This window comes from Athene cunicularia (genome assembly GCF_003259725.1).
Source record: "Athene cunicularia isolate RWA chromosome 12 unlocalized genomic scaffold, athCun1 chr12_part1, whole genome shotgun sequence".
Classification (NCBI taxonomy): domain Eukaryota; kingdom Metazoa; phylum Chordata; class Aves; order Strigiformes; family Strigidae; genus Athene; species Athene cunicularia.
The window spans coordinates 3,367,427-3,395,083 of record NW_020799116.1 but is presented as its reverse complement, the minus strand read 5'-3'; the positions used below and the strand labels follow the sequence as shown (position 1 = coordinate 3,395,083).

The 27,657-nt window shown below is 45.0% G+C and overlaps 1 protein-coding gene across 1 annotated transcript; it reads right to left on the bottom strand.

The window, feature by feature from the left end:
- QRICH1 (glutamine rich 1) lies at positions 1-27,642 on the bottom strand. Its single transcript, XM_026857373.1, has 10 exons — positions 27,020-27,642; positions 23,105-23,434; positions 13,568-14,587; positions 10,204-10,381; positions 9,433-9,587; positions 8,521-8,635; positions 7,079-7,187; positions 6,582-6,733; positions 5,793-5,883; positions 1-5,027 (listed from the first exon to the last, which is right to left on the bottom strand). The coding sequence occupies exons 2-10, from the start codon at positions 23,411-23,413 to the stop codon at positions 4,835-4,837; spliced, it is 2,322 nt and encodes a 773-aa protein (XP_026713174.1). The 5' UTR covers positions 23,414-23,434; positions 27,020-27,642; the 3' UTR covers positions 1-4,834.
- Between the last annotated feature and the right edge of the window lie 15 nt (positions 27,643-27,657).

Genomic DNA, 27,657 nt, shown 5'->3' with positions numbered 1-27,657 from the left:
TGCAGGGAAAAACATTTTATTTCCAAGCAGATTACAAAGAGCAGAGAATATAAGAGTAAAATTAAATTAAAAAAATAGTTGAGTGCATCTCTTTAAAATGATTTGTAGTGTGAGTTACTCACGGGGCAAAGCTACTGGAGAGTTCTGAAGGTCACTTTGCAGGATGCCAATCACATGTGCTGTTTAGACCAGGGTCAACACGGGAGGGACAGACAAGACGTATTTTGCATATAGGGCTGCACACTCATTATCAAGCGAGGCTCTGGGCTGCAACGGGACCCTGCCTTTCTGAGACATCCCCTCCACCTCATTCTCTCCCGCAATTCCCTCTCAAGTTCTAGACGCGGTTTTATTGCTGCTGTAAGTGGGTTCAATCTGCCTCCCCAGTCTGCTGAGCTCAACTGAGAACGGAGAAGCAGGCAAACGTGGCTGCCATGCACAAAGTTACACAGAGAAAGTGACTGCACCGCTGAGAGCCGAGCTTCAGCCAGGCCACAAAGGGAACCGACAAGTAGGGGAACACAGCAATCGCTTCAGATTTTTGGGGCAGCGTGTCAGACTTCTGGAAGAAGATTTGAGATGCTCCTTAAGGTAGGAAGATGCTCGAGCTGAGAGGGGCTCTTTCCTATGCATTGGCACCAGTGAAACAACAGGCTGGAACATCGGGATAAGGTACGTTCCCTGTAGTATTTGAGAGGAGTAGCTCCAGCAAGAAGATGGAGAGAAAAGCCCCGTAATAGGGTGGAAGACAGTTTATATCCCACTTTGAGAGTGAATTAAGAGTCCAAACACTAATTGCAAGGAAGTTGCTATTAAACTTGGATGAGAATGCAATTTGGTTGGACTGTGCAGAGTCCATGTCTAGCAGCACTCAGACCACCAAGAGGATGAGCAACTACAGTATCAGCAAGTCCTCCACCCCACGCGTGCTCGGAGGGCTCTTTTCTACCACTGCGGGACGTGTTCTTAGCACAGGAGGCTTGAAGATGGCCTAAGCCATTCTGTGCACACCGAGGCAGACGGCAGCCCCGATGGCAGCTGAGAAAAGACTGTCTTAATTTCTGCCCTAGGAGCAACAGTGCAGAAGAGGATTCTTGTTTAGGGATCAGATTAAGTCTTTCTTCATTGGTCCAAGGCAGAACAGTTCAGTAACTACTTCAGACCTTGTCTCCCACCAGCAATCGAGGAGATCTCTAGGGGTGAAGCAGCCTACAGCTGAGAGCCCTATTAAGTTACTCAGACTGTTCCCTTTACTCACCACTCTAGAGGGGTGAGGAACCACTCCCTAAGTCTGCTCTCCACTGCTTCAGCCATTACCACTTCGCAGAAATGCTTGAACACTGGAAAGTAAATGAAAGCCTAATGGTGCCATGGACAAGTGTGTACGAGGCTACAAGTTTTCCTTCGGAAATCAACGCTGTTAGTGTCAAGAGATAGGACAATACACGAGTCTCACGTCCGAACGCGAGGTGCTTTACAGTAGTCAGTCATGCTCTGCTTTCTATGGTTCCTTTCATACCAGAGACAAGAAACACGGTCTCTAGCTTGACTTTCTCAGCTTTATTTATTTAGAGATTGATGCATTTTCAGCCTGTCTCATACAAGGCATAGGGCATGGAGAGTTCTTGTTTAATATATACACGCATACAAGAGCTAGCAGTTTGGCACTCTCGAGCCGAAGGGGAATGCCCTTTAAGCAGCAGTCAAGCTGGTTATAGGAAAGTGTTAAAAAGCTATTTTACATGTTTGAGTGGGAACGATTCCCAGAACTTGGATAGCAACCCTAAGCCACAGCACACTTCTGTGCACGTCTTCCTATGAGCCCCTAAAAGGGAGCAGATCATGTTCTTCACTATCAAAGAACATAGTATTTATATTCTAGAAATACTGTACCTTTTAAACTAGCTCCAGAGAGCCAGACTAGAAGCCAGGTCCAGGAAAATAATCCTTAAGTCACAGTATATCGATTGTCTCTAAAAATAGGGAATGAAGTTAACATGGTGGACATTCTGATGAGACAGTACAGAACAGTACAGCAGTCCACTTCTGCGTCAGCAAATCCCTCTTCTATGTACGTTCCAACAATGAGAAAAACGATGGGAACACTTCAGTCTGTCAGGACAAAACCAATCATTAATAGATCTTCACAGCTCACCACGTGCCAAGTTCCCCTGCTCTTCGGCAGTATACTCCAAGATCAAGGAGAACCCTTCCCCTACAAAGATTTCAGATCATCCCGCAGTTAAGGGCAGTAAGGAAAGTGCACAGTCTAGAATTTTAAGGTCACGCGGAATTCTGTTTCCCCAGAAAGCTCAACTGAAGTATCTGTTCACCCCTAACCTGGAACTGCCCTAATAGTCTGTCAAGTTATTCCAGCTTCTGGTGATTTTTAGAGTAAGTGGTGACTCCCAGAGCCACCTAAAGAAACAACTTGTACGCCGGGTATCTGGCAGATGACTTCAACACCCACCGTGTTTCCAGACAAAGCAGCAGGCTCACCCCGAGGTGCAGGCATGCTGCAGCTTCCCCCCTGCAGTCCTGCAGAGCACACGCTGGGACTCCAGCACAGGCGCCTGCAGTTTCTCTCACAGCTTTGCAACCGGTTCAGAAGACAGGACAAACCACACGGAAGAAGGGGAAACACGTTCTGTGCAGGCCTGTTGGGCACCCTGAGCAACAAACACACCCAGCTTCTTGAAACAGTGGGAGCTTGCCCCTAACCGTGGCCTTCAGTACTTCAGTCAGGGCCAGAAATGGACATTCCAGGCGCTAAGACACGAAGGGGTTGAAGCAGCATTCACCATCCCAACAGCGGCAACCGCTGGGCTCCCCGCGGCTGATCGGAGCCGAGGGGATGGGTGGCCAGCACAACACACACCTGGGCACCCTCTTCCCAACTTACCCACTGAGATCTGGGGCCCAACCCCAGGCTGGTTTCCCCTGGCATAACTCTGAGGGCAGACACCGAGCTAAGAGTCTACTTCAGAGTACAGGTATTAGTAAACAACAGCACGTTGCTACTTCACCTCTCTGCACTTATTTGAGCACAGAGTCCGATACAGGGAACAAACCGCTCGTACTGACAACCAGCTCAAGGACATCTGCTTCCTCATGAACACCAACATCAGTATGAAGCATCAGAGGCTCAAAAATCTCTCTCTAAGCCCACACACCTCAACGCTGCTCAAGAGTACAAAGACAGGGAACATTACGGTTACTCTCATCATTTACACTACGCACAACCGACAGAGAGGGCAGACCTTCCTTCTCAATACAGACAGGTGCTGGTCAACAGAAGCTTCAGAAAAATTGCTTGCCTGTACACAAGTTTAAGTTCTTTTACTGTAATATATATTTAAATATATACCTATATATTTTGGAACAGGGAAGGGACATGAGACGGAGAAGCAGGGAAGACAAGTTCAAGAAGCAGAGTCACCTCTCCGCATCCAAGAAGCTGGTGGCACAAACAACAAGCCTGGCTAGAGTGAACTCCCATTTCAAGCACAGTTGGCTACCCGCTGGCTTCAAAAGAGCAGACTATTTGTTAATGATATAAAATACAGCAACCATTTAAGATGCAGCAAGGAAAGGCTACGGGGCTGGGATTTATGATCATGAATGATGCCAGAAGCTACACAGCTGTGTTAAAAACTGTGAAAAGGCTGTTAAATGGCAGGAGTAAGCCACGTGCTGCTCCTGGAAGGCCTTTTCCCTCCAACAACCCCTCCGTCATGTCGCTGGTGCGATGCGTTTGTAAAGGTGGGGAGAGGGGGGGGATTTGCCTAAGGGTGAAGCCTCACAGGCTGGCCACAGAACATGAGGACAGTCTGATCTGGTCTCACGGCTCCCATGTTCCTAGCCTGACACTGAGCTTCCATCAGCAAGCAGACATTCAGGTCCTTCAACAGAAGTTAATCCCCTTCTACCTTCCTAATTTGTAGGGGTGAAAGAAGTCCAGCGGAGTCGAGCTGGAAAGCACAAACAGGGATGAAAACAACCAGTTTGCATACTGATCTTTGTATATTGACTCCCCCCACCCTCACAGCTCACTCTTCCCCAAATAAAGACACATTGTTCAATGGCATGTTGAAAAGACGTGCTCGTCATTCTTAATAAACAACTAGAGTAAGAATACATAAGAGAAACAGGGTGGTATCTTTATATGATACACAAGTGTATGTTACAAGAATTCCATCAGGCACAGGAGCCTCAAGGTTTAAGGCCTCAATGTTAGGCCAAAAAAGAAGAGTGTGGTAAAGTTTGTACTTTTAACATCTAAAAATGTCACTTAAAGGTCTGAATAGAAATCGTTGGGTTTTGTTTTTTTTTTTTTTTTTGTATAAATCACAATTGCAGTTCACTCTCTCCTCTTCCTTCCAAGATAACAGCAAATTAACGTCCAAGCACAAGAAAAGAAGATGCCTGCCTCTACTCCACTGGCTGAGCAGGTCCATCCATCATTCTGTGCCCTCTAGGCTGCACGTGCTCCAAGGAGACAGAGGCCCCAGCCATCCAGGCCAATCCTGTAGTTCATGTTTTCTACATCATAAAAAAAACCAGAGTCAACCAGCAGCTTTCCACAGCTCCCAGCTCGCAGGGGATATGCAGCCTCCAATGCTTCCAACAGTTTGGTGTGTTGGGTAGGATACACAATGGGTAGGTTTTCCTTTAGATTCTTTTAAAGAGAAGAAGCCTAAAAGGGCTTCATAACTACACCAATAAAAAACCAAAAACTTAGGCATCTCCTTTAGTGTAAAAGTCTGTACAATTTATCTTTGCTTGTCCCTCCCCCGTCACCCAGCCCCACCCCTTCTGAGCCAAGAAGGATGCCTTAGTGCATGGTGCTGGCATTAGCCACGGCAAGAGCTTCCTGAATCTCTCGTATCACCAGGATCCGGGTGAGCATCTGCTCCATCTGCTCTCTGCTGATCGGCTGGATGGAATACCAGATAGGGCTGTTGGGGGCCACCACTGGCTCTGGTGTCAAGTAAAACGTGTCATTCCGGCCTTTCACACTCTGGGGGCTGCATGAGGAAGATCAGAAATAACCAGACTAACAGAATGTCCTGGGAGGGAGAGAACCACCCCAGTGGAGTGGGGTCTCTCACAATTCCTGACAGTGAACATCTGGCTGATGAGACATGGAGTTACACCTAGGGGCGACAGCGGTCCCACAGGCCATGCCAAGGTTCAAAAGCCATGGTGATGACAAGAAAGTAATTTTAATTTCACGCTGGTACGTATAACACACACATTGCTTCAGGGGTCTTTCAGAGTGAAGCAAGGATGAGGTATTTTCACATCCAGGCTAGCTACAGACCCGTGTGTGCAGAGGAAGGTTTACATTAATTGTCAGAATCATTGTAATTTGGAGGCAAGTCCTCTGAGGCTCCCTCCAATCTCCACGGTAAGTCCTCATTTTTGTTCAGAAGCCCACCCGAATAGGACCCTAATCTCAAGTAGTGAATGCTTCCAGATGTCTTGCAAGTCACAGGCAGAACAGCAAGTTCAGGCCAACACAGTAAAGCTCTGGGGTGAGTATGTGATTTAAGGGCAGCCAGTTCACAGATCAGGATTTGTCTCTTTAAATACCAGAGAAATTCAACTTCTGTGCCATCAGAGTAAATCCCACCCTCTCACATCAACGCCCCTTCCCATTTAAGTCAATTTATGCAAATATAGAAACTGTGCCAACAATAAAACACAGCTCTGGAAACTAGGCCAGCTGCAAGATGCAGCTTAACAGTCACAAAAGACAAGCAACCATACACACGAACAAGAGCTCTCACCATTTGAAGAGGTAGAAGTCATACAGCTTTATCGGACACCTCAGGGGGTTCTCTGGATTCTCAGTCTGCTCTGCATACATGTCATCTGTAACTACAAACCAGCCCCCCCAGAAGTCTGTCAGACACTGTGTAAGTACAGCAAACTGAGCAGTGCCATACAGCCTCGGCGCTCTGAAGCTCCCTGTCACCAGGCGAGAGCTGGCCAGAGGCACGGGGCTGTTCCAGGGCAGAGGCACCTGGTTATAAATGCTCAAAGCAACTGTACAGAGAGTGTGCTTTATCCCGAGGCTACTGAGCAACGCAACCCATCCATATCCTTCTTTCCATTTCTCCTCCACCTGTGCTCAAAAACTGAGAGAAATCTCACTACTGAGACTGAAAAGCCTCAGATAAATCCTGGGTCCGTGCTTTTAAGAGGCCAGATTGTACTTACATACGGACTCTATACAGGTTCTTCATGAGTCAAGAGAAGCCCTCCTAAAGAAGTTCCTCCCTCTGCTTGTAAGCACTTATACCCAACAGGCCCTTTACCCATAAAAACCAAAAAGTAACCAAAAGAAAAGTTATCCTTGGCTCTCGATAAGTCTTATATACCTCAGGTACATCCCCAGGATTATTAGACGGCACCAAGCCCTCTCAGACAGAACGCCTAGAAAACTCACGCTGCTAGGCTGAAGGTAATGGGCAGAGCCTTGGGTTCTCGTGGCCCTACCTGCACACATCTCCAGGTTCATCCACTTCCTTCAGCCCAGTAAGTAAATATTCCCAAAGAAAACTTCCAGACACTACCTTTCTGTCCTGTCTGGTGTATGCCAAGAGGCTTCAGATAGCGGATACTCGTGCTTTTATCCTTGGGATTAGAAGGGTTCTTCTTGGTCTGCCTCAACACCTTGGAGAAGGCCAGCTTCATGTGCTGGTCGACTGTTTTCAACAGGAAGTATCTGAGCAGCGAGAAGAGAACACAAGACATTCAGAAGCAAGGGAAGGATTTAGCCACAACAGCAAAGTAGTTATCATCACTCATCCTGAGTCATCTGAAGCTCAAACCAACACAGAGGTAGAGACTGCTCCACCAGCAAAGCACCCAACAGCCACAAGTTCAGTTTCCTCTCTGCTAATTCATTTCCTTGTTGTACGGCATCTTCTTTGCCTGATGAGGCTGCAAGAGGGCTCTACGTGCAACTGTTCAAAATTAATGATTTTTCCCCTAATCTAGTGCAGCAGTTTCCCACCAACCCTGTCAAGGCATATGAAGTTCTTTTATTCCCAAAGATCTAAGTACTTACTTTGTATTAAAAAACATCAGTGTAGTGAGCAAGGTGGAAGGGGAGTGAGCTCCTAGCTGCTTACACTCCCACAGCATCTCTTCTGTTACGTGACTGGAGAGGACATAACCTGCAATAACCAGAAGTCAGCATCATGCCAGGAGACAGGCAGAGCAGGAACACAGGCAGCATTTTATAGTCTGCAAGTATTGGAGAACACATAAATCTGAAGGGAAGGAGGAGGACGAAATCCTCACTGATGTCAAGATTCACTACTGCGCAAATCACTTTTGAAATAGCAGGTACAGTTAGGAAACACTTGTGTACATACGTCCACCTCTAGTTGCAGAGAGTATGCTTCTGCAATACGCCTATACATCCCAGTCCAGAGAGACAGAAATATGCACTTAAACAGCTTTTAATTAATGGCTCTACTCCAATGCAGATGCTCCTAATCCAATAATATGTGAGAGCAGGCAGGCCAGTGTAACAAATCAGCTCTTGGCCCTGCGCGCAGCTTTAGTCAGCGCATGGTGCCAAGTGATGTATTTGGACACATGAGTAATCCTTTGATTCTCAGATTTTTTTTTTTCCTTTGTGTAGAAGAGAAATACTATACTCCAAATACACAGATAAACAGAAAAACAGACAGCAGTATGAACTCAAGGGCTTGTGGAATGACAAAGCACAGATCAAACAGACAGAACAAAGACAAAAGGATTCCAAAACTCACGGCGCTACTTAGCCACCTAGCCTGTAACATCAGTTACTTTTCTGAACGCAAGCAAGAGCTTCTTCACTGACATCTAATCAGATCAAAGTAATGAGAAACCAGGTTTCTGTGCTCTGAAAATGCAATTCTTAATCTAGTTCTCATACGCAAGTCTGTTAAAATTTGTCTCTCCAGGAACAGCTCCCCCCACCCCACCGCCATCATCTTCTAAACACGGGGTTGAGATGAGCTGCATTTGATTGCAGCATTCGAGGCTCTAATCACGCATTGGGTGGTTGGGTGTTTTTTTTTTTCTTTGACACTTAGTTGGTCCTGCAGACCGTATCCATCTGGCTACGTGGCAATGTGACAGTTTTGTATTATCTCCCAAAGTAACAATACATATTAGAGGCAAGATGTGTTAGTACTTCAGAGGAGGAACCTTGGTTCAGATCAAGGATCAGCTGGTTTCCGAGTATGCCAATCTCATGACACGACAGACCCCCAACAATCTGCCTTCTGATGGGTGATAGACAAATAATCCTCAGCCACAATCAGGGATAGAGCCTGACTGTGCAGTAACCCTGGCCTTCACTGCAGACACAACATTTTTCTCCCTGACCAGTATGAGCTGTCCTAGGGACACCAAGTACTTTGAAAGGGTTTTTATTCAGACGCCACTCACACTGCAGTTCAGCGTAACCACTCCAAACTCTGGAAAGTTTTAAAGTTCTTAAACAAAAGTTCTTACCAAGAGGGGAAATGCGGGGCTGTACGTCCTTGAGAACTTCATGCAGCCATTCAGTGAACCGAATATAGTAGAGATCTGAGAAGATGTCATCTACTCGGCCATTTTCAAAGAGATACTGTAAGAGATTCACAACATGGTCCAGTACAGTGGCAGTGAGCATACTCCTCAGACCAGACCTTATCCTAAGAGCCCACGTACACGGTTAGTCAAGCATTTTTACAGCATAGCACTGAAGACTAACACACTCTACGTAGAAGACTGAGAACCCTTGCACCAAGGCCAGTACAGGGCAGGTAATCTCAGTTACTATCATGGAAATGCTAAGACAGAAAGGAAGAAAATCTTAGAAAAGTAGAGCTGGTTGGATTTCACCTTTTATTTCAGGTGTGTTCATTGCAAGTTATTGCACACAACTGTCCTCTGGACACTACTTTTTCTGGTTAGGGAGAGAGATGCTCAATTCTCCTACCAGAGTTTAGCTCTGTTCCCAGAGCTCTTCCAGAAAGCTCACTAGTATTACCAGCTCAGGCTTCCCACATCACACAAGGCCAAGCTTTTGCCTGTTAAAGCTGCAAACTAGATCAAGTTTTGATGTCGACAGCTTCCTCAAACATCATCCAACCCTCCTGCTCCCATCTAAAAACCTAAAAGGATTTATTCTCACTATGATACGTAACTCAGTTAAGTTATTTTTCACAAACTTAACTCAGTAGGTAAAAATATTGCTGAGTGCTAATTACATTTAGTCTTTTTTTTTTTTTGCTTTTAATTGAAGCAAAGAGACTTTTTTCTTATGAAATTGTGGGGGAGCTTAATAGGAGCTACATTCTCCATTTTTATAACAGAGAATCCTCCCTATACATGCTGACAACACGCACAGCTCTGCTGCACGTAGAGCTGTCCTCCCCATACCTTCTGAATACACAGGAAGATATAGTAGAGCACATCTGGATCATAGGGTTCACCATCACCATTTCGAGCTTCTCGTGTCATTAAGCATAGACCATAATTCAGCTCAGCCACAGCTGAAGAGATGAGATCTTCCTGGAACCTCAGCAGCTGACGCCCTGGAAAACAGAACAAAGCCATATTATTTAAGCCATAAAGCCATATTATTTCCCAATCTTTCAGGAATGATTTCCCACATCTCTGGCTTTGCCATTCTATCTGGCATGCCCAGTACTACCTCACTCTCCTAGTATAATAAAGCTGAAATAAATCAAGATCTTAGGCTGTCAGATCCACTAAAAGATAAACGGGCAAGAATCCGACAGGAAGACTCTCTGCCCTGCCAAGTGCATGACTATTGCCTTCTTTTACCACGTCCACAATGAAATGCTGCCCTGCAGCAACAAGGAAACAGCAACTCCGTGACTGCTCTACCAGCCTGGCTGGTGTTCACAGCCATTTTGTTTGTCCATGCACCACAGCCACACAGTGCCCTTTTCTACTGCTACCAGCCTGGGTGCTCACATTGGCTCAGGGTAGAGCCATAGAGAGAGAGGGATGTGGAGTCGTTAGTACCGCAGACTAAACCAAAGTTTAAATTTAAAAACAATCACTATTTGATTTGATTCAACACAGTTGAATAAAGGTGTTTTACAGAGTGATAAACAGCTCACATTCTAGTCATTCCTAACCCTACTGGAAAGGAAAGAAAGGCCATGTTGTCATGACACATACTTCCAATAGGTGCTAGCCTATTTTGGGCTTCTTTTTCCAGCTCTGCATTCTTGGTCTGCGCCCAGCTTTTCCACACCTCAAGTCCTTCTTCTGGCTTCAGAGAATTTGGAAGTAGAAGCTCAGGTGAAGTCTGTGGCTGCGGTTGTGGTTCAACTTCAGCAACCTGAACAGTTTGAGCCTACGAAAGAAAACATTTTGGTTTATATGTACACTTTGATACGTGACAGTTTGACAAAACCAAGTAATGACACACAACCTCTAGCCCCAGGATATCAGCCTTTTGCAACACTTGTCTCTAACAAGAAATTAATAAAGGAACGCAACTTTTGCTGTCTAACCTGAATTGCTGCTCATGAAAGAGCATTCATCTCTCCAAGCACACTTTTAGTTTGAACAGATGTATCTATAACCCCTTTAGCAAATCCATCATCTCCCTACAACAAGAGCAGCCCAAGGTCCGTCGCAGACACGGCAGCCAGCAGCCAGAGCGAGCAGGAAAGAACAGGACGGTGCCATCAGCTTTACCAACCACTGCTGCCCCAAACCCGGACTGCCCCGAGCAAGGCTCCAGGTCCAATCGCGTGTTGTACACTGCTAGTATCCTGCCCCACCCTTGCCATCGAGGGCAGGCTCTGGTCCTAATAGGCAGACAGGATAGATACATGCTGTTCTTATCATCAACTGATAAGATAAAATTCATTTGTAGGAGGCATAACGTTGTAACAGACCAGCATCAAACCATGAACTCAGTTGCAACGCAGTGCTCTCAAACTACAAAATACTGTTAGTGAGGACTAGCTACTATTCTGCAAAGAGCTACTGTATGACCTACTATAGACCTAAGAGGTCTCCAGACCCCCTGGATGTTTACTTTGCAGCAGGACCTTAAGTCACCAAGAATTACTGCCTCAAACTGTAACTTATTCTACGGGCAATCGATGGCACCTATCCAGAAAGAGCAGCGAGCCCTCCAGCTGCACTCACTCTGCATTCTTCACTACAGTTTCTCGGTCCCATGCCACAGAAAGTCTCATGGCTACCTCAATTAAGCAGATTAACTTGAAGCTTTACAGCCCTTAGTCAAATTCTCACTGGCACCCTGAATATGTTACAGACATAGCAATTCTTAACATCAAAACAGTTCTGCTTTCTCCTTAAGAGCCACTCAAAATGCAAGGCTCTGTTATAATGAAGCTTACAATGAAGGTGCTCTGACATTACTACAGACCATAATGAAAATGGCATAGAGACTTTAGTAATACCTGCACCTAGCATAACAAAAAAACAGCTGAAGAGGCAAAGCCTGCAAGAGCCTCCCACTGGAGCTTTCTGACTGCCTCTGGTTGCTTTTTCTTTTTTGGCATCAGCTTTTAATAGCTCTTTGCTTATCGGCCCCTGCATCACCCGCAGCATCTACCACAGCAGCAGGGGGACTGACTGAAAAGGGCCCAGCTTTTAACCAAGGTAGATGGCGACAAAGTTGTCAAACAAGCCTCTGCCTTAAAGAGGACAAGAGTCCAAGGATGAACTGACACCTTGTCTTCGTAGGAGCTAGGACTGAGCCTCCACTCTCTTCCAGAGCGCTGCCCCAGAGAGCAGAAAGCTTTCTGGAGCCAACCACCTGCATCAGCCCAACCTAAAGGGCAACCTTCTGCCCCGACCTCGCAGACACCTTGTCCAGTGTGGAGGCAGGCACACCGGCTGCAGTTCACTTACTGAACTGACAGCTGCTTCTTAACTGACTTACTTTTTTCACAAATAGAGCAAAACATCTGCAACTTGCTCAGATCCCACAGCAGCACAATGCCAGAGGACAGCGTAGGCAAGCAGGTAAATTCCTCTCATTCTCAAGAGCTGTGAGAGGGAGAATGCCCAAAACTTTGGTGTTCACTTGTAGTAGATTTACTGCCCTCTTAGAGGAAGAATGCATCCCTCCTGGATTTGCCTCTGTATTTCAGGGCTTATGCAACATCCAGTACTCTGATACCCAAGAATTGCAGACCACTGCACTAAGGAATACACAGCATTAGCAGAAGCTTTACAAGTAACCATGAAAGAAATTATGGAGCTAGTACCACAGAAAGGATCCCAAGAATGTGGTTCGTGCTCTTAAAAGACCCTAGAATAAGTCTAAAAATCCTGTTTAGCAGAAAGCTCTATCAACTTTGTTTGTTCAAGCAGCTGAAAGCAATGAAGTGATCTCTGAAGTACCAATACAGGGAACAGATGAGCCACACAAGGCTCTTTAAACATGACAGAACAAAAGAACCCCAACCAAACAAAATTCCATGCATTACAAGACCCATAAGCTGTAGCTTAAAGTACAGCTTTAGAAAAGAGGGCAGCCAGCATCTGGAGACGTAGGAAACCCTTTTCAGTGAAGGCCTTGGTGGGCTACAGCCCACAATCAACTCAGAAACAATCAGACGTGACTACAGAAAGTAATCCTTCTTGTCGCAGTGCTTACTGATGAAGTAGAGGGCATATAAGCCTTTATAGAGCCAACAGCCAACAGTGTTATTTATAAACTGGAAAGAATTTATAACAACATTTATGCTAGCAGACTTGGATATTTTTGCCCTCGTTCCATTCAGCAAAAACAGGCTCTGACAGATCAATCACTTTTCACTTCCTGGTAATAAAAGATAAATGACATCCATTTGCACATACAAGAGAGGCCATTAATAGCCCCAGTTATTCGAGTTTTAAAAGCCAATTCGAAATAATCTATGGCTTAAAGTTAGCAACAAAGCCTTTTAAAAAACAGCAACAAATCTGGCTGCCATGTTCACCAAGCACTACAAAGAGATGCTTACTTGCCACCGCTCATCACTGTGCTCTTGCACACCAGGCATTTACCAGAAGCAGGACATGGTGTTACAGACAGGTCCACCTGATTCATGAACTCTGCTCAGAACTAGTCAGGTTTTGACACTTTACCTGGGCACTGGATCTGCTGTGGACTCCTCGTGCTGCAGAACACAAAGTAGCTGCTAACTAGGTGACTAGTTTATTTGCACACCTTACTTTGCTGCAGCCAACCCTGCCTGTCCACTGCAACCCCTGGAACAGCACAGGAGAAGAGAGAAGACCTTCAAATACCCGCCAGGAAGAAGCAAGCAATGAACATGTATCTATTAATTTACATGATGAAGACTGTGCTTTCTTTTGGGAAGTTTTGAATCCTATCATTATGTACCAACATTAACACACTGCAGTCCTACAACTATCAGGAGACAAATGTTCTACACGTCACATCCAGGCTACTGGGACAAGACACCTCTCTGCTTCCTAGATCCTCCCTCTTTGCAACATTCACGAGTTGTTAATCACAGACTGAGACCGAGAAACAGTTTTAACTTACTGAGCAAGTGACTTGTAGCTGCTGCTGCTGCTGCCCTTGCTCTTGGGGTGTGGGCTGCTGCTGTTGCTGCTGCGGGTCCCATATGTGCACTGTCTGTGCTGTATTCTGGTACGTCCCTGCCACAGCCTGCACTGCCACTGGAATGTGGATGTTGCCATTCATAAACTGCGCTGGAAAGAGCGAATTAGCAAGAGTCTGCACCACTTCCTCGTGAGAGTTCTTCACTACCGAAGTACTTCCCACCATCTTATCCTTGTCGTCTTCCAGCTTCACGGTAGCCAGTGTCGTTGGCGAGCCGCTGACGTGGACGGCGTTGTAGGCCTCCTGAGGGATGGCGATGTGGGTTATGTTTTGCTGCTGAAGGTCACCACGTGGTTGAGCAGAGTAAACAGGGATGGTCCAAGTCTCTCCAGTGGGGCTAGTAATGGTCCCAGTGGCACTGTACAGGTGGGCACTGTCCACTGTTAACAAGTCTGGCCTCAAAGAGACGTAACTTTGCTGCTGGCCCTGAGGAATGGCCAGCACTGTGGCAACTGGCTGCCCTGAAATAGCATACGATACAGTAATAGGCATATCCACTTTACGTTTCTTCACTGGCTGAAGGACACTAGCAGTGCTGATCCGCCGCTCTCCCTCTCGTGGAGATCCTTGTTGAGAAGGTGGAGGTGACAGTGCCCCAACTGTCTGGATCTGTATCTGCTGGCCACCAGTAATGGCCTGTCCTGCCACAAGCTGGGCCTGGATCTGCTGGTGTTGTATGTGTTCCTCCTGTATCTCCGCAGCCTGGATCTGTTGGGCAGTCTGCACATGCTGCACTTGGATCTGAGCTGCCTGCAGCTGTGATGGGCTGGGGCTCTGAAGACACTGACTCTGTATTGTCTGGGACGCCTGCTGCTGCGCCTGGCCTTGGATCTGCACTTGGACCTGTATTGGCTGCTCCGAAGCCTGATGGACAGTGAGCTGTGGCGAGAGCTGCTGGGCGGACACCTGCTGCGGTGACTGCTGGACCTGGACCTGAACCTGCAACGACACCAATCCAGCAGTTAGAGATCAGCAAGAACCAGCAATTCAACAGGGGGGCCACCACCGGAGCTCTACGCTCCAGGTCTTTTATGCTCAGTTTTACGATTCCACATATTAATCCATTAGTAAAGATCTCAGGAAAATGAAACCAAGTTACTCTGGAAGCGCCTGGTTGATAGCAGCGACACACGGTAGATGATGTTTGCTCAGCATTGCACATGACCATGCTTCTCAGCGCAGAGAGAACAGCGCATGAGCTGCCTCTCCATCCTCAAAGCTCCGTGGGCTCAAGCCAACAGATTGCATCCTTGGAAGCCAAGAGTCTTCAGAGCTATTTGCATTGCTAAAATGTTATTTCAGCATAGGCCTGGCAATAGCAAGACTTTAAGGTCATGCACATTACAATTCTGATATTAAGTTTATCTTGCTACAAAATACAGACGCTTGCCTCATCCTTATTATGCTCTAAAGATTATTTTACCTCTTTCAACCCCAATCCCCCAAACGGCTGCAGAATCACCTGCCAGTGACAGGCAGTAAGAAATATGGGTAAGCTGAAACCAGCACTTGGCTCTTTTCAAGTAAAGCACAGAAATATTATTTTGAAACCAATGGCTAATGGTAACACTACACAAACGGGTGTCAACAGAGAGAGCTGTAAGTTCAACGTGAATCTCTGTCATACACTAAGGGGCAACACTGCAGCATTTGTTTTTTAAACTTCAGAAGTATTTTTTTTGGCAGTGATATTTAAAACCAATTCTTTCTTCATTATTTAATTCCATTTATTGTCCAAATTACTCAGTTGTATTTTCTAGCTCATGCACTTACACAATGCTGAATAACATGGGCAAAATATTTTAAGACTAGGATCCAAACACAGTTCCTTTTATATCAGGGAAAAAATAAAAACCAAATCACCCCCTCTCACATCAGTGCTTGTTTGTCCAAGGTCTGTCACATACCTAGCAGCAGCCCAGGAACTAGAGGTAGCCCCCAACACAACGTTCAGGTCTCAACTTCACATTCCAGGCCCCGAACCCAAGTGCTATCTTTACTCTCAGGGCACCAAGAGAGGTCTGCTCTCCTCCTCCAGACACTTCACCGCTTTGTCCCCCACATTTACACATCCACTTTTGTTGCATTTGCCTTGCCCTAGAAGCCATATCCCAGGTTCCCACGATCAGCTGCTTCTCCAAGTTTCCTTAACACTTTAAGGGAGGGAATTAATTACTCAACCTCTCCTTTCAAACCCAACTTAAAGATGTAGAGCTTTTATTAGCGACACCTACGAGGACCATATGAAGTTTGAAGCCAACACAGATTTATTTAATTGCAAAACTATGTCTTCCTACTCAGGTTCTCTCACCCTTTTCTACCTCACTTCCTGCAGACAGTCAAGCTAACATAGTGTTTGCACAGAGACATCACACTAGCCAGCCTGACAATACCAAAAAGAACCACCACGCAGGTCTGCATTGCACAGAATCACAAAATCTCACTTCTGAACATCACCTCTAAGAAGTCTTAAAACCCAATTAATGATTTGTTTGCAGCCAATTAAGAGTTGCTAGGGAAAAAAAGTGGGGTAGCAAAATGCAACTCTTGCCGACCAGTTTTATAAGTCATCTCCTGTTCAGAACTAATTCTACTTCCAGGAAGAACAGGGAGTTTTACAGGTTCCTGCTGGGAGCTATATGCAGTATACCGTAATCCAGATGACGTGGACTTTCTATAATAATTTCCTGCAAGGTAACAAGAAACATATGACCTTGTGTCAGCATGACAGTTTAAAAAGCTGCATCAATGAGTGATTTGATCACGCAGTCAATTGAAAAAGATGAAGTCAACTTATGGGATGCTTCCTCAGTTCTATTTGATACTCTTATCATGCTGCCCTACAGCACGAGTACTGCCATGGGCAAGCAGGCCCAAGCACAAATCCCAGTTAAGAGTTCAGTATGAGAAAGCCAGTTTCAATTACACCTCTAAGGCAAGTATTCTCCAAAATATCTGACTTCAACAAATCACTAATATAGTCCTTAGTGTTAATTTAAGTACCTTTTCAACAGATTACCCGCAAGGTAAAGGCCCAAGACTGGACAAAGTAAAATGCTATATATAGATATAATTTCACACAATAAACATTTGCTTTTACCTGTTAGGATTCAAAACCACGTCACAGAAAGAGATAAAGGTGCCATTTATCCTGTACTTCTGCAGTGCGTTTCAGAATCTGCACAGGTTGACTTAGAACACCTTTAAAGTACCCCCCACCTTCTTTCCATACAAAATTTTACATTATAGTTCCTGTTACTGCGGTAACATACACAAAGTAGACAGATTTTTATTTTTTTTTTTTGCTAGCAGCAAGAATTGAAAGTCTGCTCCCGCACTGAAACAATTTTATCACATAAGTGCAATTAGGAAGGTAACGGAACGGGTTTAAGCAAGAGGCAGTGTCTCAGAACAGTCTCAGAACAGACCTGACAAGACAGCATTTTTTTTTTCTTCAGCTTTTATAGACTATTTCAGTTGGAAGGAACCTACAATGACCATCTAGTCCAACTGCCTGACCACTTCAGGGCTCACCATAAGCTAAAGTACGTTATTAAGGGCATTGTCCAAATGCCTCAAACACTGACAGGCTTGGGGCATCGACCACCTCTCCAGGAAGCCTGTTCCAGTGTTTGACCACCCTCTTGGTAAAGAAACACTTCCTAATGTCCAGTCTAATCCTCCCCTGGCACAGCTCTGAACCAACCATTTTAAAGCCTGAGACTACTGTCCCTAAAAGTCATGAGCAACTTTCAGCAGATGAGCAATCATGACTTGAGGCCCTACAATACTCTCCCAGGACCAAATCCTAACCTCTACAACCAGGATGTCTTGCTACTGCTCTGGGGTTCACACAGCATTACAGCTAACACCCAAAGATGAAGACATGAGACTCCAGAATCACTGGAAGTTCTCCATGCTGCAAACTGCAGACATCATGCTTCTGACTACAGACTGCTCCTATTTAGAAGGATATTGGAGCCCTACCTACTGTACATTACACATCCCTTGTGAATTACACATCCATTTTTAACAACCATAACTTGCAATAGATCCCTCCCTGTTTTCAAGTAGGTTGTACCCTGGAGTGCTACAAGCATTCATTTCAGATTTACATACTTCAACCCAGTCTGACACCAGAGCTTCTTAAATTGACCTCAATGTCTAAATTGCTATACGAGGGAAAAAAAAAAAGACAAAGAATTACATTAAACATCATCAGCGGTTCACTTTTTGAAAGACCCTGTACAAAGAGGAATGCTGTAAGTTTACGAGCCAAGACCAACAGGGAGGACTTCAAATCTTCACTTTACGCTGCAGATTACAGTGAGAACATGTTATGCTGGGAATTCCTGGATTATACTGGTGCAAGAGAGGAACACGCCAAGTTACCAGTACTGAAAAACTGCTTACTGCCAGAAGTTTGGATCTAACAGCATGAAAAGAATCACTTCCCAGCAGGCTACCATCACACAGAGAAATGCCTTTTTACCATAAAATAGCTAGTGCTTGGTCCAACTTCTAGTTAACTAAAGAATCAAAGGTGCTAGAAGTCAGCCCTGCACCAAAACAGGAGGGCAGAACTAAATTTTAAGAATTCCCTTAAAGAAAATCTTCTGTCACATTAAGCTCAAAAACATATTCTGTCCACAACTGAGCACATGCTCCTGAAGTTACTTATTTTCTCCTTGCGTGAGAACAGCTAAAGCCTGCTCTCCAAAATTGTTTTTTCCCCTCATGGTTGACAGACTAACTCCAACAAACTTTCAAGTAGGATTCGTAACATGTCTGCCCTGTGCAGATTCTCTGCCCAACAAGGAATCAGACTGCAGAGCTGCAGTTCTGAAACAATTAAGATGAAAGAATTCCCAAGCATAGAAAAATCTAATCTGTGGACTGACTGGATTACCTGATGTTTCCTAAAACCTAACTCCAAATGAGCACGCATACCAACATCTTGCTTGCATGGGTTTTCTGATATCTAGCTTGCCCTAGAGCACCTGACAGGCTCTGAAATGCCTCTTTGTACAAACACACCTTGGTTTCTGAAGCTACCTTTACACTAGCAAGTAGTAAGATACACCAAGAGCAGACCTTCAGAGCAAAACTGAAGGCCAGCATCTGGTCTTGTCCACTAGCTAAGCTAGACAAACACCTAGACATGACAAGACTGCATCTTACGGCTGAATTTCATCTGAAGGGAATCCCAAATTACAGGCTCCAAACCTGTGAGAGATAAGTGGAGGCAGGTGACAAACTTGCTGAGGGAAGTGTGCTCCAAATCCCTCCCCAAGAGGTAATGTAGGTGCACCTCAAACTTGCACAACGGTGCAAACCCACAGAAGTCAAACACTTGGACAAAAACTGAGAGCAGGAGAACAATCTCATAATTAGTTTTTAGCCAAATTTAAGGAAAGGCTTAAAATACACTTCCCTCAACAAGGCCTAAGAGAAAATGACTTCAGCATTAACTAACACTGTAATAAAGAGTTCCTTCTAACAGTACTCCAGAAAGCACAGACACAAGTACAAAACAGGCCTGAAGTACAGTGTAGGTGAAAAGACTGATCACTGAAGTAGCAGGAAATGTTGGAACTTGTTATTCAACTACTTTACAGGAAGTCCTTTGCTATCTATCTAAGTAAACAAGGTGTAAGGGGAGTGTACAAGCCAGCTTTTTAGAACAACTGCTAGATAGATTCTCACTCCAGGTTTTTTCCTCTGCTCATTCATCAACATCAGAGAGAGAATTCAACAGGCCAAATTAGGCTTTGTGTGTGTTTGAACAATTACAGTATCAACATTATGCTATCAAGCTCTACACTGGGACAGGATTTAGGCCTAGGACACTTAAAACTGGTGAACCAGGGAAAACAAAACCAGCTTACCTCTCGAAGAGGAACCTACTTCCACATACAAGAAGGTGCTGCCTTGAAAACAACCACTCTTGACTATAACCATGCTTTGAACTGGCACACTCAGCCCTAGCAAATGATAATTAATACTGGCTGCTACACTAATACCTCATTGGAATGCTTTTCAAAGGCAAGTGAACAGGAGCCCTAACTCCGGGCTAAACTTCAGAACCAGGACTGGGGCAGGGGGAAGCTGCATCCATCAGAAGTGAAGGAGAGAGGTATTCTGTGCAGAGCAGAGATAAAATTTTCTTCCAAGCTACTTAAGAACATCTTTCCCTGCCTTATGTCATTAATAATGCCCAGCTTCCTACAGTGGCTCAAAGTCACAGAAGAGACTCGGGGAACACTGAAAAAGCTGAACAGTAAACACGTAAGGACTTCAGCAATTAGACACAAGTCTTATCTGAAAGACACTTTACACGGGCATCTAACCATTCCGTATATAGCTCTGTGATCTTGCTCACCTGTAGCATCCTCCCCTCAAGCCCCATCCAAGAAGCTCTTGCCACCTAACCATTAGACTGGCTTAATAAAAAGCTGAGACTGATGATCTTCCCCACATGCACTGTATGTATCCTATGCAAAGATATTTTCTGTCCTCTGACATTCTTTCAGTTAAATCTTCTTGCAGAAGAGGAAGAAGCGCAAGAGGTTCACTGACCTCTGCAGAAATACCATATTCAGTAAGCAAGTCAGTGCTGACACCTCCCTGGCATCGACAACTCGATGGCCAAAGGCAGAGCTGATAAAACTCTTACTTGACTGGAGCAACACACACCAGCCACCCCCTGATGTTACACAGGGTATGACAACTCGTCATACCAAACTCTTTCCTAAGATCACTAATGGCACCACTGTGATACCGGACACAGAAGGAGCTCCAAGACACCTGTACTGTAGCACTGACTAGTATATAACCAAGAGTTGCATCTGCTCATCTGGCAACAGTTTGTTGAACCTTTTAGGCAAGAAAACCCTACGGCGGCAACTTCTTCAAGCTGGAAATTTATTTTGTCAGCATAAATAAAAGCAGCAAGCAGTCATGCACTGCCTGTGGTTGTTCACAGCAAGTAAATTCTTAGATGAAACCTGAGCACCGTCTATCTTTATGATCGTAAGGTTGCCATCAGCACTTGCAATTGTGAGGTCATCTGACTGGTCATATTATTAGTCACCTTCAGCACCACTGTCACACTACTAGATGTATAGTCATTGCATAGTCATTCAAAGGGTCTTCCACTGATTTGCAATTGGATTAGCCAGAACTAAACAGATTATCAAGTCAAGTACCCAGATGACATAAATTTGATCAAGAGCTAAGAGGCTTCAGTGGATGACCAAAATTTTTCCTAATACAACCCAAATGGTATTTTTGCAAAGCGAGACAGCTGGATCAGGTGAACTGCTCTAGGGGAACACTGTCACCCCCAGAGTCACATAAAAATCCAGCTTGATTCGGACACCATGCTCTGCTGTGGCTGCTACGGTGACAGCCTTGAGACAGGCAAACACTAAGTCATAGGCTTAACATAAATCATATCTCAATAAAGCTTGAAAGACAGAAAAATACTCTTGCAAAGGGGTAAAGACATTCTTCTCCGTGCCATCCTTGAAAAAAAAAAAAAAAACAAACCCCCCAAAAAACCCCAAACCCCCAAACTTCAAGATAATTCTGAGCCAGCTGCTCAAATACACAAGAATCCAGCTGCAGCTCTATCTAATACCAGATGTGCCACCTGAAGTGGCGCATCTGAAGGGTTTGTAACATCCTGAAATGAGCGGCAGGGTAGCCAACACAAACACTAATCACAGGCTCTACTGACAGATGTGAGAACAGGTATTTTAAAGCAGAGTCACATCAGAAACAATGGGGAGAGAGCAGACAACATTCTTCAGGAAAGTTGCTGAAATCTTGACTTTCATCAGATATTTTTCATATTCAGGGTGCAGGCCATTCAGTTTAAAGAACAGGAACAGGTTCTGGCAGCAACTCTTATGGTTATTTTCAAGAAGGTCATGAGATTATTTTTCTCTGGAGCACATGATATATGACCTCCCTCCCTATCTCTGTTACCAGAAGACTTGCAAGGGTCAAGCCTGAACTTTGAGTAGTTCTGAACCAGCAGGAAGGAAAAAAGAAAGAAAGGAAGAAAAAAAAGATTCATCCAGATTTTTACAACTGGTTTGGGGGCCTTACACCTCTTCAAGGCTGAAGCAACCAAAAAACCCAACCCGCCTAGTTCCTCTGCTGAAAAATGAAACTTCTCCCAAAATACACACTCGCTGGCAGAACCAAAAGCACCCTTTAGCAGTTTTAACAGGCTCATGCAGAGATGCAAGTCATGTCTGTGAGACTAGAGGCTTTTAATCTTCAAAAGCCTTGTGACACAAGTTACTGTAGGGCAACAGGTTACAGAAGTCCCAGTTAAGCATTTATTTACTCAATAGAGAGAGTAATTGGAGACGAGTTACCCAGAGAAAGAGGTAAGTTTGTCTTTGCTGTAGGATAAAAGCACGCAAGTGAGCTGTTAGCACAAGTCTACTGCACTGCAGCAAGTTCACACTACCTTATCTCTGGCCATTTGTGCCTCCATACCCTCATTTGTTACAAAAGGAGAAAGCTCACAACTTTACATTCATGCTACAGAAGGCAGAAAGATTAACACCTGAAGTGTATCAGAATTACAACTGTCCAGAGACATAAGAAAACGTCAGTAAATGCCCTGCCACCTATGAACTCTTCAAATTACAAAATGTGTTTGAGGACCAAAACAGTTATCCCAAGTTACATGTTTGGTATTTTTCTCCTCTGGTGCTGGATTTGCTCATTTAATACTTCATAAAAATTACTGCAATACCTATTTAAAAGAAAAATGGAGAAGAATCCTTTCACTGTGCAAAGGAATAAACTTTCTTGACACGTATGCATGTTTTAGAGTTCTTTTCCTGAAAGGTATCTTCCCCTGGTTCGTATCGTAAGTTGACTCACTGCATTTCCCCCTGACTTGAAAGTCAGTTCAAGATCTGGATCAGGTGAACTGCTCTAGGGGAACACTGTCACCCCCAGAGTCACATAAAGATATAACTTTTAGAATGCTCAAGCAAAAATCCTTTAAGGAGTACTGATTTCATTTAAAAAGCCTGAAGGCGAGTTAGATCCCACGGCCACCCTGTACAACCAGATAAAGTAAGACCAGCAGAGGGGGGTGGTATTTATAGCAGCTCCACACAGAGTGCAAGGCTTCGGGGAGTTGCGTACATGCCAGAACTGTCAACCATTTCTCCAAGAGGTTACTCCACTACAATGCTATGTAGGCTACCCCTCCTACAGTGGGGCTCAATGGAGGCACAGTCAAAACAGAAATTTACTACTAAATTCCTTAAACAAAAGGGAAATAGTGCTGTTCTATGTAAAGTTAATTGGCCCTGTTTCTTAAGTGCTTGCCTGTGGTTTCAGGTTAGACAGTAGCTGGCTCTGAACACTACTCCACGGGTTAGCAAGTCATGTAGACATTTAGAGGTGATTTAAGATGCTTACCTGGACTTGCTGGGGTTGTTGAACCTGTATCTGCTGCTCTGGCTGAGTTTGCTGCTGGACACTGGTTGTCACAGGACAAGCAAGTTCAAGCAAAGACCCAGCCACCTCTGTGCTGTCCGTGTAAATACAGTTGCCACCCTGCTGATACACCATTGTGGTGGTGGCCGTCTGCTGAAACTCCTGCAGAGCTTCCGGCCCCTTAGAAGCCAGGGAGTCCAGAAACTCCTTCATCCTGTGCTGGGGGATCGATCGCGCCTTCACACGGATGTATTCTTCAAAGGAAATGGTGTTCTCCAGAGAATTATTCATATTGCAAGGTCCTTAGGGTTCCTTAAGGAAAGAGAAAGTAAAAGTCTTAACTACAGCACTCCTTTGATGCAAGGATATTCCTAACTCCAGTAAGCAATTTCTCATACTGAGTACCGTATGAAAACTAGCAAACATGCACAGCCAGATGCCAGAGACAGATGCTTTAGTTTTATGAGGCATCTTCTGCTACTGCACATTTCTCAGATTAACCCTTAGCAGCTCAGGAAAGTCTGAATGATATTCAGGTGTAACTGTGGTACTATTCACAGAGCTCACTGCCACGTAGAATCTTCTAGCCTTGTACTTCACCCAGGCCAGGTGAGTCCCATAACAGACAAATCCAAGTCATACATTTCATTCATTTGCAGCATGCAGTATTAGTGAGAGAAGCTCAGAAATCAATATCTGTGGCCCTGTGTTGCAACCACAGGGGCGGGAGAACCGAGCAGTATGTTCTCTCAGGCCATGCAGTTCTATTCTAGGCAGCTAATGGGAAGCACAAAGGAAGAGCAACAGATGCAGCATTCAGCCCACTGCTATTAGGACTAGGACAGCCTTATCGATTGGAACATAGCAAGCAAAAGGAGAGTGCTGGAATCAGGAGATTCCTCAAACAGGGAACTACACACACAGAGAAGCAGAGCTCTGGAAATGACAAAGGCAACAGCAGCATCAGTTCTTGATGTCCTCTTAATATAGGGAGAGGTTAACATGAAACATGCGATGTGTGAAGACAAAGGAGAGACAGAAAAAGAAATCAAATGAACAGAGAAGTAGTGAGAGCAACAAAAAAAATAAATAATTAAAAAAAAAGACTCCACCTGAGAACATTAGAAAGCTCTAGGGCATACTCTGACAGCATTCTTCTCTTATTGACTTGTCTTGTTTAAACCCACAAATTGTTTCTGCAGTGAGTTTACTGGTTGTTTCTAAGGCACTAATTAGTCTCGATAAAGGATGAATAGATTTGAGCTATAACACTGCCAGATACTGAGATGGTTGTGAAAAGAGGTGAAACTGCACAAAGATTAGGACTAGAAGAGGCAATTCAGTACTACTAGATCAAGCTGCAAAAAGGAGGAAAAAGGGACAAACATCACTATATGTACATTATGACTGTAGTTCTAAAGAGAATAGGTACAAAAGCAGAACCTTTTATATCATTTTACCATGATTTTAACAAAGTGGAACCAAGACAGAAATGCATGGTTGAACATGAGACTGCAAGAGCCTGTGTGAAAATGGGAGTTAGCTCTAGGCTGTCAGTGGTGCCCAAGCATATTCCACAAGTCCAGCTCCAATTCCCACCAAAACCAGAGGGAACTAGAGCAAATTCTAACCACTCTTTACCATTACGTGACAGCGGTCTAAACACACAGAAGTTTTTGTTTACATGGAAGAGGTTCATGGCTAGTGCATTGGACCAGGCTCACAGGAGAAAGAATGAATACCAAAGGTAAGGGGAACACACATGAGGCAACCTGTGCTCTATCTATAGTTTCTGGAGTTATCAAGCAACATTTGTTGCTGTACGAGATTACTACAGAAAATAAGTCTTAAAGCATGCACCAGTGTTTAGTAAAAAGCACCAGCTAACAGTGTTCGTTTAGCAAATCAAACAACTCTTAAAAGTCAGCATACAGAACCTCCCGTAGAGCCCACAGCTGGGCAGAAAAACAATTCTCCTTCCTTTTAGAGACTCTCATTTGAGTTTTTCCAAGCCATCTCCACATGACAGAGCCAGGAAGACTATTCAGTTAGTTGCCAAGTGGTTTCCTCCAGGAGCCACCCAAGAGTACCCTACACCTCTACAGGACACGTTATTAACCCTTTCCCAAGTGACCGTATGTCCAGGGTGAAACCAAGGGAGAACAACCTTGTTAATGCGCCCTCCGTGACACAGACAGGATCTACACTGGGCACACCTGAACACATCTTGCATCTAATTGTAAGATGCTCCGTTACATACTCTGAAGCTGGATTTTGAGCAATTAACTGGTCCCGATTTTCTACTTGGAAGTTACAAATACTTGACTTCAGTATTACAGTTCGGCTTTCAGAAGAGCACAATCGTTGTGCGTGTCCACTCTGAGGCACACCGGCAGACACAGCTCTCGAAGGGAAGGCTCTCAGGAGGAATAAGCCTCCAGGAGCTGGGAACCCGCTACAGGTGCTCTTTGAGATTAACGTGCTCTTTCACAGCTAGTTACTGCTGAATAGGGTGGGCTCACCTCTCAGCAAAGGTCCTGCCTTCCTCTTTGCTCCTGCATTGGTGCTTATTATGTTGTAACGACTCAGGAAATAGCTATTCACCTTCTGTTAACCTTGTCAAAGGAGAGAGGGAGAGGTCAGCAGGGCCTCTGTTTTCCAAAGCAGCTATCTGTTAGCCCTCGCATTTGCTTTTACAACTCCAACCCTCTTGTCAAGAGCTGCTCACATCGTGCTCCTGTGTAGCAGAGACCAGAAACCACCACAAACCCAGACACGTAAGCAGCAGGCCTAAAGATCAAGAAGAGATCCAACACCAAATCATCACCTACCTCTTCCAACCACCAAGAAGTAGAACAAACACAGAATTTATTTCTTAGATACAAATCCTTGACTCTGTTCAGCTGCTCTTAAATCGTTCTTTTTAGCACCAATATCAAGAGTGTACTGGGCCAGTCTTCCCCTACCACCAAACCTTCCTCTGTCACAAGCTGTCAGAAAGAATCTCTCTTTTTCCTCTCTTCTAGCATGAAAAAAAACACCAAACTTCCTTTATATTTGCTTGAAGTTACTACACTGAGAGCCACTAACACCTTAAACAGCGAGACGCTCATCCGAGCCACTGCAGTCCTTGAAGCCCCAAGCATGGATCAGACCCGACCGTGCCACGTGGTGTTTGCTCCTGCTCTGGAACAGCAGCAGGATCCTCCTTTGGTTTTCTCTAGAGCTCTCCAACTCTGGCAATCAGAAAGGAGCTAAAGACTGCAGGTTAACAGTGCAGGCTGGACTAAGTTTCTCCCAGAATCATTCCTGTCAGTTTGAAGGCTGCGTGGGATTATTTAATTAAAAGCACTGAGCCACTCAAAACTGCACTTCACAGAACCCTACCAGCCGCAGAGGTTTCAGGCCTAGATGAAGATTCAGGAAAATAACGCTGTACTCCCAGAAATTTTATTTATTAAAACTAAACCCACCTGCATTGATGACAGAAACCCTCTTTAAGGCTTAAGTGTGCATTCAACAGGCTTTTGTAGGGCAACATACACAGCTTGCTGCTGCAGTCACCATTTTTATTGTTATTAAAAAAAATACTAATTTACGCATCCCATTTATCCCATAGACACGCATTAGAAACAGCAAACACCTGTCTTAACCAGTTCTCAGCAGCATGTTTTTAATACTGCATTTCAGAATTAAAAAAAGCATCCGAGCAATAAGCTTTCTCTGATAAAGGGAGGTAATTCCTCCCTGTTCAGTATAACTGCATTTTTTTTTTCAGGAAATAAGTTCAAGAAACTCTTTGAAGATCATGAGCACATACGGTTAGTTCATAAAACTCAGACTGAGGTTACTGAAAACACACACACAACTTGCAGCATGTGGACAATCTGGACTCACCAGTCACCATGTTGCATGTATTTCTGCTGCTCTTGTCCTGAGCTCTTAGACTTGTAACGTTCTGGAGAAGACAGAACAAAGAAGCCCTTTCCATCCCCAGTTCCTCTTTCTTTATTAAAGCCATTTTATTTTTAATATGTATTCCATTAAGAAAAAAAAATATCAAGAAAGAAAGGTATGATCATCCACGCAGCTAGCAGCTCCTACTGAAGAATTGCGAGGTGCCCAATTCCTAACCATTGTGTCCCTCAGCCTGATCAGTGTTACTAGGAACGAGAGTGCGAGCACATCTGTCACGGGGCACAGAGCACTCGCACCTCGCGGTGACGAGCGCAGCGCAGCCGGTGACACCGGAGTTACTGGAAGACAGAACTTAGAACAAGGCAGCAGCAGTGACCGTATCCAGAGGTCCCCCCTGCTCCCCCCGCAGGTGCTCCCGGCCCGGCCGCCGCGGCCCGGGACAGACGGGAACGACACACACCGCGCCGCCACCCAGCCCAGACGAGGCGAAGCTCCATATTTAGCCCCTGAGATCATCGGCCGCGGCTCGGCCTCTCCCCTGTTCGAGTGGGGGACGCCGAGACCGCGGGGCTTCCTCCTGCGGCGCGGCCCGGCCAGCTCCCCGCCGCCGCCTTTGT

Coding starts and splice junctions, on each gene's coding strand:
- QRICH1 (XM_026857373.1), bottom strand. CDS start 23,413: ATGAATAATTCTCTGGAGAACACCATTTCCTTTGAAGAATACATCCGT. Junction 9,588..10,203: donor TAGGCTAGCACCTATTGGAA/GTATGTGTCATG, acceptor TCTGTTTTCCAG/GGCGTCAGCTGCTGAGGTTC. Junction 6,734..7,078: donor CTGATGTTTTTTAATACAAA/GTAAGTACTTAG, acceptor CTCGCTGCTCAG/ATACTTCCTGTTGAAAACAG.